This window comes from Ovis canadensis, chromosome 11 (genome assembly GCF_042477335.2).
Source record: "Ovis canadensis isolate MfBH-ARS-UI-01 breed Bighorn chromosome 11, ARS-UI_OviCan_v2, whole genome shotgun sequence".
Taxonomy (NCBI): domain Eukaryota; kingdom Metazoa; phylum Chordata; class Mammalia; order Artiodactyla; family Bovidae; genus Ovis; species Ovis canadensis.
In genome coordinates, this window is record NC_091255.1 from 42,862,016 (window position 1) to 42,878,332 (window position 16,317).

Consider the following 16,317-nt stretch of genomic DNA (forward strand, 5'->3'; position numbering starts at 1 on the left):
TGCAGTCAGGGCCCTTCTCTCTCCCATCTGAGCCTCAATGGGAAGGGAGAAGCTCTGGAACAAGACTGCCTGTGTTTGCCTCTAGGCCAGACCAGTTAGTTGCCCCTTTCATCTCTGGGGTCTTAGTTACCCCAGGAAGACAGGACAAGAGTGTGTCAGGCTTCCACGCCTCCCAGGCGTGTCTCCTGTTAACACCCCACCCCACCCCACTCCACCTGGGGCTGGGTTCCTTCGGTTCTTGCTGTCCCCACGACCACCTGGAGTTCCTGTCTTCCTGGGTCTGGGGAATACAGAGTGATCTGACTCTCCTGCCACCCCTGAGTTTTCCCACTGTACCTCTTCGGGTCGTTAGCTCTGACAAGGGGTCAACCTGCTGCTGCTGCCACAGAAGCACCAGAAGAGCTGTAAAAACAGGAGCCTCACCCTTAAGGCCCAGATCCTGAAGTTCCAAAGCTCCAGTGTTCTGGTTGTCTGATTCTATGCAACAAACCTCTCAAAACTCAGACCTGTCACCACCCAGCACATGAATCTGCAGTGCCCAGGGTTGGGCCCGGAGGCTCCTCCCTGTCCCATGCACTTCAGCTGAGGCCTCACTCACATGGCCTGCTTGCATGCTACAACCCAAGAGGCCTCTCACCTGGGCAGAGCCACTAACTGAGCGACTGTGAGCAACTCCCAGTGCCTGGCATTTGCTTGGTACACAGTGGGTGCTTAATAGGTACTGAATGAATAAATAAATCCTTCCTCTGACACTATGGCTCCAGCCGATTATGACCCCACACACCCCTCCAGTCTTCCTCTCCCAAGCCTAGTGCTCCACTCCCCAACAAGTTCCTCAAAGCACTAGCACTCTCCATCAACATTCATTCAATTATTCTTTCATTCACATGACAAATATTTTGTAAGCACCTACTCTGTGTTAGGCATTGTCTTAGGCTTTGAAGGATACAGTAGGGAATAAACACTGTTTTCTCTGTTTAGAATGTTCATTTTCCTCTCCTCCATCTATTCCTAGCAAACTCCTACTTATCCTTCAAAACCCAACCACAACATCCCATTCTCTGGGAAGCCTTTTCCCAGACTTCTGCCTCCTCAGCCACTGACATGTGGGACATCCCTCTCTCTCTACCATCTCAAGTCTTGTGTGGCCCATCCCGTGACAAGGACCTGGGGTTGGGACTACCCAAAGTGGGGGAAGGTTGGGAGACAGGGGCCTGCAGGGAGAGGTAAGGATGGATGTCTCTGCTGACAGCTCTGTTCAGAAGCATAACGGGGCTTCCAACTCCTGCTGCCTCCCTTAGGCTCATTTTCGAGTCACTCAACAACCGTATTCCAGAAAAGAATACAGAGAATTCCAGAAAAACATTTGCTTCATTGACTACACTAAAGCCTTTGACTGTGTGGATCACAACAAACCGTAGAAAATTCTTCAAGAGATGGCAATACCAGAACACCTTACCTGCCTCCTGAGAAATCTGTATGTAAGTCAAGAACCAACAGTCAGAACCGGACATGGAACAACGAACTGGTTCCACATTGGGAAAGGAGTATGTCAAGGTTGTATATTGTCACCCTGTTTATTACGTGCAGAATACGTCATGCAAAATGCTGGGCTGGATGAAGCACAAGCTGGAATCAAGATTGCCGAGAAAAATATCAATAACCTCAGATATGCAGATGACACCACCCTTATGGCAGAAAGCAAAGAGGAACCAAAGAGCCTCTTGATGAAAGTGAAAGAGGATAGTGAAAAAGCTGGCTTAAAACTCAACAGTCAGAAAACTAAGATCATGGCATCAGTCCCATCACTTCATGGCAAATAGATGGGGAAACACTCATCTCAAAGTAATGTCAAAGTAATGTCAAAATTCTCCAAGCTACGCTTCAACAGTACTTGAACAGAGAACTTCCAGACGTTCAAGCTGGATTTAGAAAAGGCAAAGGAACTAGAGGTCAAATTGCCAACATCTGTTGGATCATCGAAAAAGCAAGAGTTCCAGAAAAACAACTACTTCTGCTTTATTGACTACGCCAAAGACTCTGACTGTGTGGATCACAACAAACTGGAAAATTCTTCAAGAGATGGGAATACCAGACCATCTTACCTGCTTCCTGAGAAATCTGTATGCAGGTCAAGAAGCAACAGTTAGAACCAGACATGGTAAAATAGACTGGTTCCAAATTGGGAAGGGAGTAGGTCAAGGCTGTATATTGTCACTCTGCTTATTTAACTTATATGCAGAGTACATCATGTAAAATGCCGGGCTGGATGAAGCACAAGCTGGAATCAAGATTGCCAGGAGAAATATCAATAACATCAGATACGCAGTTGACACCAACGTTATGGCAGAAAGCGAAGAACTAAAGAGCCTCTTGATAAAAGTGAAAGAGGAGAGTGAAAAAGCTGGCTTAAAACTCAACATTCAGAAAACTAAGATCATGGTATCCAGTCCCATCACTTCATGGTAAATAAATGGGGCAATAATGGAAACAGTGACAGACTTTATTTTGGGGGGCTCCAACATCACTGCAAATGGTGACTGCAGCCATGAAATTAAAAGATGCTTGCTCCTTGGAAGAAAAGCTATGACCAACCTAGAAAGTGAAGTGAAGTGAAAGTCACTCAGTCGTGTCTGACTCTTTGTGACCACATGAACTGTATAGTCCATGGGATTCTCCAGGACAGAATACTGGAGTGGGTAACCTTTCCCTTCCCCAGGGGATCTTCCCAATCCAGGGACTGAACCCAGGTCTCATGCATTGCAGGCGGATTCTTTACCAGCTGAGCCACAAGGGAAGCCCAAACTAGACAGCATATTAAAAAGCAGACATTACTTCACCAACAAAGATCAGTCTAGTCAAAGGTATGGTTTTTCCAGTAGTCATGTATAGATGTGAGAGTTGGACTAGGAAGAAAGCTGAGCACCGAAGAACTGATACTTTTGAACTGTGGTATTGGAGAAGACTCTTGAGAGTCCCTTGGACTGCAAGGAGATCCAACCAATCAATCATAAAGGAAATCAGTCCTGAATATTCATTGGAAGGAGTGATGCTGAAGCTGAAACTCTAATCTTTTGGCCACCTGATGCAAAAAACTGACTCACTGGAAAAGACCCTGATGCTGAGAAAGACTGAAGTTGGGAGGTGAAGGGGATGACAGAGGATGAGATGGTTGGATGGTATCACTGACTCGATGGACATGAGTTTGAGCAAGCTCCGGGAGTTGGTGATGGACAGGGAAGCCTGGCATGCTGCAGTCGATGGGGTCACAGAGTTGATCACAACTGAGCGACTGAACAGCAACTATATGGAGAAAAGGCTGCCAGATGAACCTTTTATTTGCACTGAAATGACCAAGAGCCATGAATCCAAGCTCAGCAGCAGTACAGAGGGCACCTGGAATGGGGGGGGACAAATGAGGGGCTAGGACAGGGAGATGGAGCAGATTTGAACATCAGACCCCAGGAGAAGTGAAAGCAGATTCAGTTTGCCTAGGCTTCTGGTGTGGGGCTACCATGCCGCAGCAGGGGTCAGGGCAGGGCCACAGTGGTAGGTGGCAGGAGGGCCCATTGGTTAGTCCCTGGAAGTTCCTCCTGCTATCTGACCCCAGGTTTGCATGCTGTAACTCCATCCCAACTCTCAGTTGGTCTTCTCAGGTTCCTGGGGACTTGGGCTTCTCCCCCTACTGCCTCTTGGTCTCTCCAAAGGTTCTGGCCCAGTAGCTCCTCTGGGACCATATAGCCAGCCTCCTGCCAGCAGGGGCCTGGGGGCTGGGTCAGAGTAGTGTGATCTCGCTGGGGGGCAGCGTGAGCCGCTTCTCGCGAGCACTGAGGAGGTTCTCCACATGCACGGCCACCACCCGACACAGCTCCAGGCCCTGTAGGAGAGACATGAGTCCACACTGCGCAGCTCTCCCGGGGAGAGACATGGCTAGGAGAGAGGTGGAGGCCAGACTCTCCCTCAACTGGGGTCCCACCCTCGTCCCCACCTCCTCAGGGCCCCAGGAGAAGCTCTGGCAGCTGGAAAGGAATTCTGCGCTGCAGGCGGGAAGCGGTGAGCCAGGTGGAGACCCACACATTCACCAGCTCTGCTGCATTGTAACCTGGGTCAGTTACCACACCTCCTTCACTCTCAGCGGCCTTGTCCCTGGGGTCTCGGTTTCCCAGGGCCTGCCTCACAGGGTCGTGGCGAGGATGACATGAGACTTCAAGACATGTAAATCCTTCACATTTAAAAACTATTAGCCCTGTCAATAAATGAGCTGCCACAGTTACCACCTGGTACCCACGGCCTAGAATGAACTGGGCCCCAGCCTCAGGGCTCCCATGGGTGGGGGGAAGGGAGTGCTGCAACCAAGTAGAGAAGCCAGAAAGGCTGCCTCTTCCTCCTTCTCCTCCATCCAGCTACCTCCTAAGCATCCACTACACACTGGGCACTGTGCTATGAACACCGTGTGGACACCGCCCTGCCCTCTTGCGGCTCCCGTTCTAATGGGGAGAAGGACAACCTCAGAACTAATAACGAAGTGACTTCCAAGCCATATGAGACCTACTGAGGCAGAGAGAGTGAATTATCAGGAGGATCAGGGCAGGCTTTAAGAAGGAGGTGATGTTTGTGCTGAAACTGGAATAAAGGGAGGGAAGAAGCCCTGTGATGCAGGGGGAGTGTGTCCCAGGCAGAGGGGACAGCGAGTGCAATAAGAGGGTGTTCTGGGGCAGGGAGCGGGCAAGGCAGGGTGGGGGAGCTGAGGTCACAGAGGTAAAAAGAGGAGAGGGCAGGGACAAGAAAGACTGCTGGGTTGGGGCCCAAGCCTGTGAGCATTGGAGGTTGAGGGCAGAGGCCTACTGGCCTCCAAGGGTGACACCAAGGGAGAGAAATAGGAGGCTGTCTCGCAGAGCAGCTATGAAAGCCTCCCCTGGGGGGAGGGCCCAGCCTTGCACCAGTTAGAGGTCATCCAGGGAAGGGGGCTCCAGAAGGGGCCCAGGAAGCAACAGACGGGCAGGTCTGAAGAGGTGGGGTCTCTGGCGGAGTCCAGGAAACAGGCTGAGTCCAGGTGAGGCCAGGATCAGTGTGACCTCAGCAGGAACAGGACTGGGGGCAGTGGAAAGCAGACTGATCCCCAGTCGCAGGCTCCCCAAGGAGCATGACAAGGGGCCGTGCTCCAGCCTTGACCCTCAGGGGCAGGGCTAGGGTGGTGGGAGCCACTGTCTCGTGCCCTGGAAAGCAGCCCAACTAATATAGGCCCTGCCTTGGGGTGAGGGAGTTCTGGGCCCACATCTTGAGGGGTGCAGTGGGCTGGCAAGGACAGACAGGTGGGCCCAGCCCCATTCATCCCCTTCTCTGGACCTCAGCCCCCTCTCCAGCAGGTGAGAACTCTGGTCTGGCCCTGCCCCGGGGGCTACGAGACATGGACCCGGCTGACCTAGAGGACTTGGCTTTTGAGAAGAACCCTCTCCATCTGTCAAGCCCTGGCCCCACAGTCCAGCCTCCAAGCTTTAGCCCAGGTGAACTGCCCATGTCCCTGCCCTTCTAGCAACCTTCTATGGCTCCCAAGTGCCCTCGGGAGGAGGCCCAGGTTCTTAGCTTTATATTCAAGGACCCTTAGGACCTCCCCAGTTTCCCATCGAATACCTCATTCTTCTGCAAACAACCTGGGCCCTCATTTCTAGGATCCCACCATCTAGATACCTCTCCAAGACAACCCCGAGACCCACAGGTCTGTGTAGTGTGGGTTTAGCTCTGTCCCCTGCGCTGGACTGGACACTCCCCAGAACTTGGCCAAGCTGAGGAGAGCCTAGTACACAGAATTTGGGAGTGGGGGGGTGGGGCTGGGCAACTCCCCTGGGGGCCCACCTGCTCCAGCTGCAGCTGCACGGTGTGCTGGGCAGTGACATCGCCAAGCGCGACCTCCACATAGGGGCAGCTAGAGCCGGCTGTGGGCCGCTGGGTCCGCGTTGACTGGATCTCCTTCAGGGGGAACTTCACCATCAGCTCCTGGGGGTGATGGGGAACAGACAGGCTTGGGGATGGGACAGTCTCACTACCGGTACCCCTGTCCTAAAGGACAGATATGCAGGGGGCAAGATACCCCGGTTCGAGCACTTGTCCCCCAGTGACCGGCTGTGTGACCCGGAGCAACCAGCTTTACCTCTCTGGACCTCAGCTTCTCACCTGTAACATTACTTCAACAATGATGCACGTGCGTGCAGCGTGCCAGGCACCACTCTAAGTGCTGGAGCTCCAGGTAATGCCAGTGTGCCCTGACCTTCCTGCCTCTTCACACCCACCCCTCTGGCTGGGAGCGTTCTTTCTGGCCCCAGGAGCTAACGCAGAGCTTCCCCGGCTCGCCTCAGGAGAAGCCAGAGTGATGAGAGCCAGCGGCCCCTTGTGACAGATGGACAGAGCAGACGGATACCCCAGCTTTCCCACCCGCAGAACGGGGCGTCCTCTGAGGCTGGTGCTCCCCACTGGACTGAGTCCCTGTGCCCACAGTGGGAACCTGGATGCTCACAGGCCCTGCCCTGGCTGTGTCCCCCTGGCTGTGACCTCCTCCTGGTCTCTCTTCCTCGCTCCATTGTTTCCACACAAGCCACTTGTCCTGGAGCCCTCGTGTCAAGGTCCACTTCCCGAGGAAGAACTAAGAATGGGGGCAGCAGGTTCCTTTTGTTCTGGATTGCATTGTGTCCCCAAATCCTGACCCACCCCCTCAGAACCTGGAGACAGGTCTTTGAAGAGGGGAGTCAGGCTAGGGTGGGCTCCCATCCCACGGGTCCTTATGAGAAGAGGACCTTGGGATTCATGGACCCCAGATAAAGGGCCTTATGAGGACTCAGCCAGGATGGCCATCTACAAGCAAGGAGGGAGGCCTCAGAGGAGGCTGACCCTGCCGGCACCTTGATCTTGGCCATCCGGCCTCCAGACTCACAGGAACAGTTTCTTGGCTGAGGCTCTGGCAGAGCCACACAGGCTCTGCAGGTCAGCATACTTCCCGTTTGCCTGGACAACAGCCTGCGTCATCCTCCCAGGTGAGGAAGACGGGGGCGGAGCCTCACCCAAGGTCACGCAGGTGTGAGCAGTGGAGCTGGACGTCCCTGGGGGCAGGGGTGGGGCGGGGCCGGGCTGAGCCACTCACATGGGTCTCAGTGCTGAGAAAGTTGAGGCCATTCTGGTTGACAGCGAGGATGCAGGGGGCTGGCACAGCCGCGGTGCTGCAGCTTTGGACCAGGAAGAAGGAGGAGCCGAACATGGGTGAGGCACTGAGGAGGCCTGGGGGTGGTGGTCAGGCGACAAGGGCTCATCAGTGCATAAGCCCACCCCTCCCCCACAGCCCATCCAGCACAGGAGCCCCCAGCCTGGTGCCCCTCCTGCCAGTGCTGCCGCTCACCCTGCACCTTCCTCCATCCCCGCTGGGCCCTCTAGCCTAGGTGGGGCTGTGGAAGGCCTTTAGAAACCTGACACCAAAGATGCTTTTGTGCAAAGGAAAAGGCCTCCTCGCCACCCTCCTCAGCCAGGTCCCCACGACTCCCTCACCAGCCCAACTCCTTCTCACCCAGAAACTGGGCCCGAGCCTGGTGGGGACTGAGCGCCTGCATCTGCTGCCGGTGCTGACCAAGCAGGTGGAGCCACGTCGAGCTGGCCTCGGTGAGGTACAGCTGGGCTGGGATGTACCCCTGGGCCTCCCGCCTGGCGGGCAGGGAAAAGCCGGCTGACCATCAGGGCTTCCACCAAACCTCCTGACGGCTGAACGCTGGGGGAGCGCGGACGACAGGGTGGGGACGGGCGATGGTACAAGTGGGGCTGGGCACACAGCACGCGCTCAGTAACCGCTGGCCAACACCACTGGGCTCCTTGCTTGCTGACAAGGGAACGCAGGCTCTGAGGAGTTCACCAGCTCACCCAGGGTCATACAGTGACCCCACATGGGTTCATCCTTTGTAGTCCCTGGCCCCTGGGGAGTAGCCCAGGCCAGAGGGGTAAGAAGGAAGCACAGGGTGGGGGAAACATCAGGGCAGCAAAGCAAACCCCAGCAGTGGTCAGCAGAACAGAGCAGTGGGCTCCAGATGACCCCCAGGACCCTAAACTCCTACCTGTCTAGGCCTCCCCTGACCATATGCTGGCGGCCCTAAGGCAGCTCTGGCCTCAGGACATCTGAAAAATGCCAACAAGTACCAGTCTGGGCTGAACACTGGGGTAGGGAGGGATGTCAGGGGAACCCCTAAAAGAGTCTCCAGGCTACATCTTTCCTTCTCTGTACTGCTAGGTAAGAGCCTGGCCTCCGGACCCTCCCTAGGTCTAAATCCTGGTCGCCCCACTCTGGGGAAGCCACATCCCCTCTCTGGGGCTGAGTTTCCTCATCTGCAAGAGGGGACATTAGAGTGCAGTTTGGGGCATCTGCCAGAGCGATGCGTGCAGATGCGACGCAGACAGTAAGGGTGCCACAACTGTCTCCATCCGGGCCTGGTGACACCTGTATGTGCTTCCTCCACTTTCCTTCCATCATAGCATCAGAAGGGTGTGAGTGTTGCACCCTTACAGCGGGACATACCGTCCACACACTGCCTTTCTTACAGTTATTCACAGCAGGGGCTCTCAAAGTGTGGTCGAGGGCCTGGCAAAGTCACTTCCGTAACAATCTGAGCGGTTATCTGCCTCCCCCTAGTTCTCTCACAAGTGCAGGTGCAGAGGCCACATGACCTGTGCGGTCACAACAGACTGACCGAGAAGCAGGGACGGGTATCCAGCTGTCAGCTATTAAGCCAGATGGTACAGATTTGCAAAGGGTAAACCAGTGCAGCAGCTCTCACTGGAACTCCTGGCAAAATACACTTGTGTTTTCATGACTTATTTATATTAACACATAATGTTACCTTACACTATTTGTATTATAATTATCATATGTCCACATTTATCTTAACATTAATATGTAGTGTCCTTGTTTTTCATTAATAAATCAGTATTTTAAGTTTCTGTTTTCATTTTGAATAGTGTAAATATATCAATAGATACGACCCACAGACACAGCAGCTCTTTGGAGCCCAAGTTTCAAGAGGAAAAAGATGGAGAGTGTGGGGACGACCGAGGTCCCATGGCTTTGAGAACATCAGTTTAAAGGCCACCTAACACCCCACAATTTAAGGCATCCTCTGCTGTTGGAGATTGTCAACGCCATCACAGTGGACATTCCTGTGGCCAACGCTCTCTGCAGGGCCGAGTGTACTTCCTGGGCCACAGTGTATGTGTCCTGAACGCATTTTATCACTTGTTTGCTCTGAGCTATTAATACCAGTTGGAAGTGACCTGTCCTGCTGGGAGGCAGGGTCCTAGCTGAACAGGCTGGGCTGAGGGGGGGTGGGCAGCTCAGGGGTGGGGCAGGGGTGGGAGGGCGCTCACGCGCTGGGCAGGTAGAAGTGGTCCTTGGCCCGGTGCTGCAGCGCAGCCAGCTTGGACACCTGCTGAAGCTGCTGTTCGCTGGGCCGGCCAGCCGGCACGCTGCTGAAAAGGCCCTTCAGGTAGTCAGGCAGCACCTACAGGGGTGGGAAGAATGTAGGCGAGGGGCTGCAGAAGGCCAGGCACACTACCGGGGAGGTCCAGACACAGATGCTGAGCCGTGCCAGGGTCATGCTTCTGGGGAGGGGGGCACTCACTTTCCTGGGCTTCGGGGAGCAGTGACAGAAGCACCTGGATGGTGAGCGGGGAGGGCCATGGCTTGGAAGCCACAGGAACTGGGGAAGTGCTGGCCCCTGTTCTGCAGAGTGCAGGACCCAGGGGTCATGTTTCCACAAGTCCCAGGGGTGCTGCTGGCTGGCCCACAGGCACAAGAGCCCAGTGACGGGCCTTGGACACAGAATGGCCGCAGCTTCGGGCGCCAGCTTCTGAGAAGCATGATGTCTCTACCCAGCATGTCTGCGAGGGTCCACACACGAGGGAGACCCCGACTTTGTCAGGACCACTGCCCTGACTGAGATGACCTAGTCCAAAAGGGGAGTGACAGCGCCCCAGTGTGAAAAGGCCTGGCAAAGTCTCAGAGCGGGGGACTTCCCTGCTGGTCTAGTGTTTAAGAATCTGCCTTCCAAGTCAGGGGACATGGGTTCAATCCCTGATCGGAGAATTAAGATCCCACATGCCTCGTGAGAACTAAGCCTGCAGGCTGAAACCAAGACCCAACATAGTCAAATAAATAAAAATTAAAAAACAAAAAACAATGCTACTGAGCACGGGACAGGCGAGGTGCTCAGCGCTGGAGGGGAGCAGGAGGAAGGAGGTCAGAACGGCCTGAAAACGTGTCACCTGGGTAGCCTGGCTGGAGGGGCCCGGACCAGCAGTGACATAGGAAAAGCAGGCTGGCCCGGGTGACAGAGGCCTGTGAATTAGGAAGTGAGGGTGACAGTGACATGCCCACATGGGGACCAGAGGCCTTGGGGATGGAATCACGAAGGCCTTGGATGCCAAGCCCCGGGGAGCCCGGAGCCTCTGGAGCCGGCCACAAGCCCGGACCTGGTTGTAGTGCATGGTCACGTAGAGCTCGTTGTCAAACTTGAGTGGCTGGTCCCAGAGTACACGTCGGAACCACAGTGCGTAGCCGCCGTCCACCTGCGCCATCTCCGAGGCCACGTCCAGGATGTAGGCACGCCGGCTGAGCGGACACACGTGCTGGCCTGCAGGGAGCGCGGGCAAACATGGCGAGCCCCCTCCCTGCTCTGGGGCACGGCTTCCTTGGTGAACAGGACGGGGGGCCCTGATTTGTGGAAATTGTGCCCCCAGGTGGGAATAACGCTCAAAGCTCAGCTCGCCTGGGCCTAGGGAGGTGCCCCACCCAGGTGCTGCTCAGAGAACACCCAGCCTCTCTTCCCTCTCTAGAGGAGGCTGTACCCAGAGAAGCACAAGAGGCCTTAGGTCCTCTTCTGTAGGACTCCTATGGGGAGAACCCTGCTGGGCTCTCCAGGGGTGAGGGGAGGATGCGGGTCTGGCACTGAGTGGGTCTCGGCCATAAGTTTTTATTTCCTGAAGTGACATTTCTGCTCCCTGTCCCACACCTTTGAAAAATTTTACTGAAAACAGGGATGTGGTATGATGATAAAGTCCTGGATCTGACCCTGGGCAAGTCCCTTGGGCTCCGTGGCAGGCTGAGAAACAGCCTGACCTCAAAATGCCCCCGTCCTAATCCCCACCTGCCGTGAACGCACACCTTCATGGAGAGGAGACGTGGAGTGTGATTAAGGGTCTTGAGAGGGGAGATAATCACAGGGACCCAAGTGGACCCACCACAGTCTCGAGGGGCCTATGAGAAGGAGGCAGGAGGGTCACAAAAAGAGACTGGAAGAGGCTATGCTGCGGGCTTTGAAGATGGAGGAAAGGGCCATGAGCCAAGGGACTTGGGTGCCTGTGGAAGCTGGAAAAGGCGAGAAACAGACTCCTAGAGCCTCAGAAGGACTCAGCCCTGGGGACGTTCCGACTTTCAGAACCATAAGATCATACACGTGTGCTGTTTGAAGTCACCAAGTGATTTGTTATGGCAGCAACAAGAGACTAATACAGGCTCCCTGGGCCTTGGTTCTCCCATCTGTAAATGGGAAGGACAACACATTTCATTTCATTTCATGGGGTCCTAGCGGGATAGTTGATGGGATTAAGTGCTGTCAGCTGTCGCCTCTGCTCTGTGAGCTCCTTTACTAAGATTATTTTGTTACTGCCTTCTCCACCCCCATGTCATGCTGGACTCAGGCAGGGCTGAGGACATGTGTTTCAGAGCTGAGTAGCCCGAGAGCCAGCTGGAGTTGGGTGAGACTGACCGGCCGGTGACAGAAGCTCAGCCATGTTCTAGAGCAGGTGGGCTGCAGGGGGAAAGGGTTTGGCCTCATGAAGAAGGGCCAGGTGAGGCCGAGGGTTGGGCTCCTCTCAGCCGCTATGAGGACAGAGGAGGCAGGAAAAAGTACTTGCACGTGTGGGTTACAGGAGCCACATTCTGTTAAGTCCTGCCCTCCCAGAGGGCAGGGCCTACTGAGCACTCTGGGGGGCAGATGGCGGCGTGGGGGAGCCCTGTCTTCCACCATCTCGCGGCCTGACAGACCAGATGAGCTCACACAGATTGAAGTGGGGTGGTGGGGGTCAGATGGGGGGCTGGGGGTTCTTGGTGCAGAGGCTCCTGCACCCGGGCGGGGGGCTTTTTGGAGGAAGAGGCATCTAATCGGGGCCTCACAGTCGGGATGGGGGCCATGGGCCCAGTTTGCCTCATCCTCTGGCTGCTCACCTCTGTTGGTTACAACAAAGATGACGTACTCATCAAAGGCCTCGGGGCGGGTCAGAGCCATCTCAGCACAAAGCTCTTCCACTACGTCCAGGGCCACCTGTGGATGAGGGAAGTGAGAGGCTGGGCCAGGCAGGTGACCTCTGCCCTGAGCCCTCCCTGGCCCCCCTGCAGAGGCTAGGCTCCCAGGGCCCTGGGTCAGCCCCACACAGGGAAGGACGCAGCTTCCGGAGTTGTGGGTCCCAAGTCTGCCCATCTCTCATTTGCAGCCTGACTCTGAGCTGAAGGCCACCCACCTCCCCTAGGCTCGGGATTGGGCTGCAACAGAGAGCTAAGTCCTGACTCATGGGGGAGGTAGGGGGTGGCTCAGCACCCTTGGGGTCCCACTCCCCAGACACTCCTTCACTCACAGTGCATGTCTTTATCTTAAGATGGCGCTCCAGGCCCCCAGGGAGAAGAAAGAGCTGCCTCTTGGAACTGCGGCCGGCCTAGGGGAAGGTGCAGAGAGAGGAGAGGCTGGGATCTCACCAGGGTCTCACCCAGCCCTGGTCCTGTCCGCCTGCGTGCCCAGGCCGGCACAGGGGTCTCTCGGTAGGCCGTCCCCCTCCCCAAGCCCCGCCTACGCTCACCAACATGGCCCGCAGCTCCATGCTGCCTGGGAGCTCCAGGCGGCCGCCAAACCGCAGCGTCTTCTTCAGGTTCTGCTCACAGGCCTTGGCAATCCCTGCAGAGACTGGGGTTAGCGGGGCTGGGGCAGGCCCAGCAGAAGAGCTCCTCTGGCCCCAGCCCCAAGCCCCCTTGGTGGGGGCTGCTCTCCCTCCAGTGGCCGCAGAGACCATTCAGAGGGCAGTGACTGACCCAAGGTTAAGAGCCAGAGTACAAGGGCTGGGTTTGAACCCACATCCTTTCGGAGGCCCGCACGCCTCGGTTATCCATGAGTCCCCGGAGACAGCTGGTGCCGGGGGCTCGTCCCTGGGGGCTGTGTCCAGAGTCTCCATGCAAGAGACCGCATCATCTGCTTCTCCATTTCTCTGGCTAAGCAGTGCCCTTGCCCCACTCTGGGGAGGGGCCAAGTTAGAGAGTTTGGGGGCACATTCAACCCCCTTCCCTGGAGCTGATGCAGGGGTGTTTGTTGATTGACTCGAAGAGGAGGCTTCAGAGGCAGAGAGGATGAAGTCTCCTATCTCCTCCATGGCTGCCATGGTAACCACAAGTGCCCTGACCTCTCTCCTAGGGGGACCCAGGGGTTCCTCTGGAAGCTAGATTTTGGGTGAGGCTGAGGAGCAGCCCCTTTCCTCTAAATTCCACAGGGAAAAGGCCAAGACCCTGCCACCAGCCATGGCGCCCTCTCAAGACCCTTGTTGATTCCCAAAGACCAGAGAAAGGGCCATGCCGCCTCCTCCTCCTCTCCCACATGCCACGCATCATCTCCGGTCTTTATGCCTGCTACTGAGTTCATCTAGAAATCCCTCCTCTGTGCTCAGTACCCAGAGCAACACTTCCTCCGGGAAGCCATCCCTGATATGTCATCCTCCCTGTCATATCAGACAACCTATGGCATCAGCCCCTGTGGGACCTCTGCCAACGTTTGGGGACAGGATTGATATTAATAAGCACTGCCTGGGCAAGAAGGGCTAGGCCCTCCTGCTGGCTGCCCAGCCAGCCCTCGTATGGTGCAGACAAGCCCCTGGCCCTGGGTCCCCACTCGCTTGCCCCTCACCCTGGAAGGGCAGGCCTGGGGTCCGGCTCACGTCTTGGAGGAAGTGGGTGAGGTGCGGCTGGAGGACCTCAGAGCAGCTGTGGTAGGCGGCCACGATGTACAGCAGCCTCCAACCTCGCTGGCAGCTGTCCCTGCGAGCACACACAGGCTCCATCACAGTGGCCACTGCTCTGCAGCCACACCAGGAGTCTCCCCGCCCACCAGGCTCTTCTCCTGAGGATGCCCCTGCCCCTGCCCAGTGAAAGCAGGGCAGCTAGGCACAGAGTCAGACCAAAGGTGCATTCTGTTGGGAATTCTGAGTGGGAGGGAGGGTGGGAGGGAAGGGAGGGGGTGAAGCCCCTGACATACCCATTGTGCACAGAGAATTAGTCTTCCTGGGGTGGGGGGGCATCTCTCTGGGCGACGGTCCCTGAAGGGGGGCCAGGGACCCTGTGCAGAGCTGGTGGCAAGTAAGACTGGGTGGGAGGGGCAGGAGGATGCGCTGAGTGGTTCTGAAATTCCTGGGAGACGCGAGCAGGTGGACAGGAGGGTGGCCCAGTGCTAACAAGAGCAGCACAGGCTTTGGGCCCCGCCATGTGCTAGTCACGTGCGAGACACGGACGCTTACCTTTGTGTTACCCTGTATCCGGGTTTCACTTGTGGGAACCTCTGGTGTCTGGGCACAGCACTTGGGCTTCCTTTGGGAAGCCACCCACCCCTCCCCAGGTCCCTGTGCATATGAGAGCCAGGGGACTTCCCAAGTGGCTCTAGTGGTAAAGAACCCGCCTGCCAGCACAGTAGACATGAGTCACGGGTTCAGTCCCTGAGTTGGAAGATCCCCTGGGGGAGGGCATGGCAACCCACTCCAGTATTCTTGCCTGGAAGAATATCCCACAATATTCTTGTGGGAAGAATATCCCACAATTTTCTTGTGGGAAGAAAATCCCACAGAGGAGCCTGCCAGGCTACAGTCCATGGGGTCACAAAGAGTCAGACAGGACTCAAGTGACTTTAGCATGCACATATGTACCCATGAGAGCCAGGACTGGCCAGTTAGAACCCTGAAGCCTCTGGCTAAAGTGACTGGTTCATGTCAGTGGACATGAACTTGGGCAAACCCTGGGAGATGGTGAAGGACAGGGAAGCCTGGTGTGCCGCAGTCCATGGGGTTGCAAAGAGTCAGACATTACTTGGTGACTGAACAACAATAAAAAATGGGAGCCAGGCTTGGCAAGTTAGAGTTCATCCTCCCTCTGGCTATGGTGATTGGTCTGGGAACAGGTACATGATCCAGGTCTAGCCAATCAGAGCTCTGTGGTTGGCTCAGAGATGCCCATGGGACCAAGACAGGCCAATAAGGCTGGATTTGGGAATTTTTGCTGCAAATATTCAATCAGTCTTGCTTTGCCTGGGATTGCTGAGCTGGGGAATGTCCCCCCAGAGCTATCATCTTGCCAGTCTATGAGATATATTGTTTGGGAGTAATAACAACACATAGAAAATCAGGTCCAGGGTACAGAGAAAGACTGCTTCCTGATGACACCTAGATCCAGCTATGCCTAAAGTCCTCTGTTAAACTTTTCAGTTACCTGACCCCTTTTTTGCTTAAATCCGACTGAACTGGGTTTCTGTCACTTGCAACCAAGAACCTGGACTCACCCATTATCAGTGCATTTGACAGATGAGACTGAAGCTCAGAGACCAGAAAGGGCTTGTCCCAAACCAAGCAATTTCGAACATATGTGCTCTGTCTCTGGCGTGAGGAAGAGGATGAGGCGGGGAGGGCACAGGCTGGGAGATGGGAGGCTGATCTGGCCCCTCCGGAGCAGGAAATGGTGGGGAGGGGAGGACACTCACTGCTTGGTGCTGGTGTTGTCTGTGATCTGCTTCATGACCTGGCAGTAACACTCGTCCCGCATGACCTCATGGTCCCTGCACAGCTGTGGGAGGGCGGGCCAGGTCACAGGTCACATGCCCACAGGAACACAGTGGGCTCCTGAAAACAGGCCTGGCGTCCTTTCTCCAGAACCCTCCCCACCAGCGGGATGCACTCCTCTTTGGGCCACACGGTTCCCACCCCAAAGGCTGCAGCCCCCTCTGACAGATGGCGAACCGAGCCACAGGGCAGGCAAGGGAGCTCCTGGAGGAGCTGGACTGACCTTCAGGAGGGTGCACAGCACGTCCAGTTCACTCTGGCCCTTCAGCGGGGCATCCCCCATGAATCGCATCACAGCTGGAGGAAACACTGTCCCATTCAGCCACTGGTCTCCCAGCTGCCCGCCCACCAGGAACCCTGGGTTGGACCCCTCCCCCAGAGGCTATGGCCAGGGCCGGTAGGGGGAAGGGGCCTCCTCCTCTCCTCCCACATCTGAGG

General features: G+C 55.9%; 1 protein-coding gene across 1 annotated transcript in view; it reads right to left on the bottom strand.

Annotated features, from left to right (window-relative positions):
- Positions 1–3,320: 3,320 nt before the first annotated feature.
- Positions 3,321–16,317, bottom strand: part of MYO15A (myosin XVA) — a 46,426-nt gene continuing 33,429 nt past the window's right edge. The window contains exons 54-65 of the mRNA XM_069542977.1: positions 16,103–16,176; positions 15,801–15,883; positions 13,965–14,095; positions 12,874–12,968; positions 12,655–12,732; positions 12,248–12,344; positions 10,495–10,655; positions 9,391–9,524; positions 7,550–7,683; positions 7,133–7,266; positions 5,854–5,994; positions 3,321–3,877 (exon numbers count right to left, since the gene is read on the bottom strand). Of these exons, the coding sequence (XP_069399078.1) occupies positions 3,776–3,877; positions 5,854–5,994; positions 7,133–7,266; positions 7,550–7,683; positions 9,391–9,524; positions 10,495–10,655; positions 12,248–12,344; positions 12,655–12,732; positions 12,874–12,968; positions 13,965–14,095; positions 15,801–15,883; positions 16,103–16,176 (1,364 nt within the window). The 3' untranslated portion in view covers positions 3,321–3,775. The remainder of the gene's footprint in view (positions 3,878–5,853; positions 5,995–7,132; positions 7,267–7,549; positions 7,684–9,390; positions 9,525–10,494; positions 10,656–12,247; positions 12,345–12,654; positions 12,733–12,873; positions 12,969–13,964; positions 14,096–15,800; positions 15,884–16,102; positions 16,177–16,317) is intronic.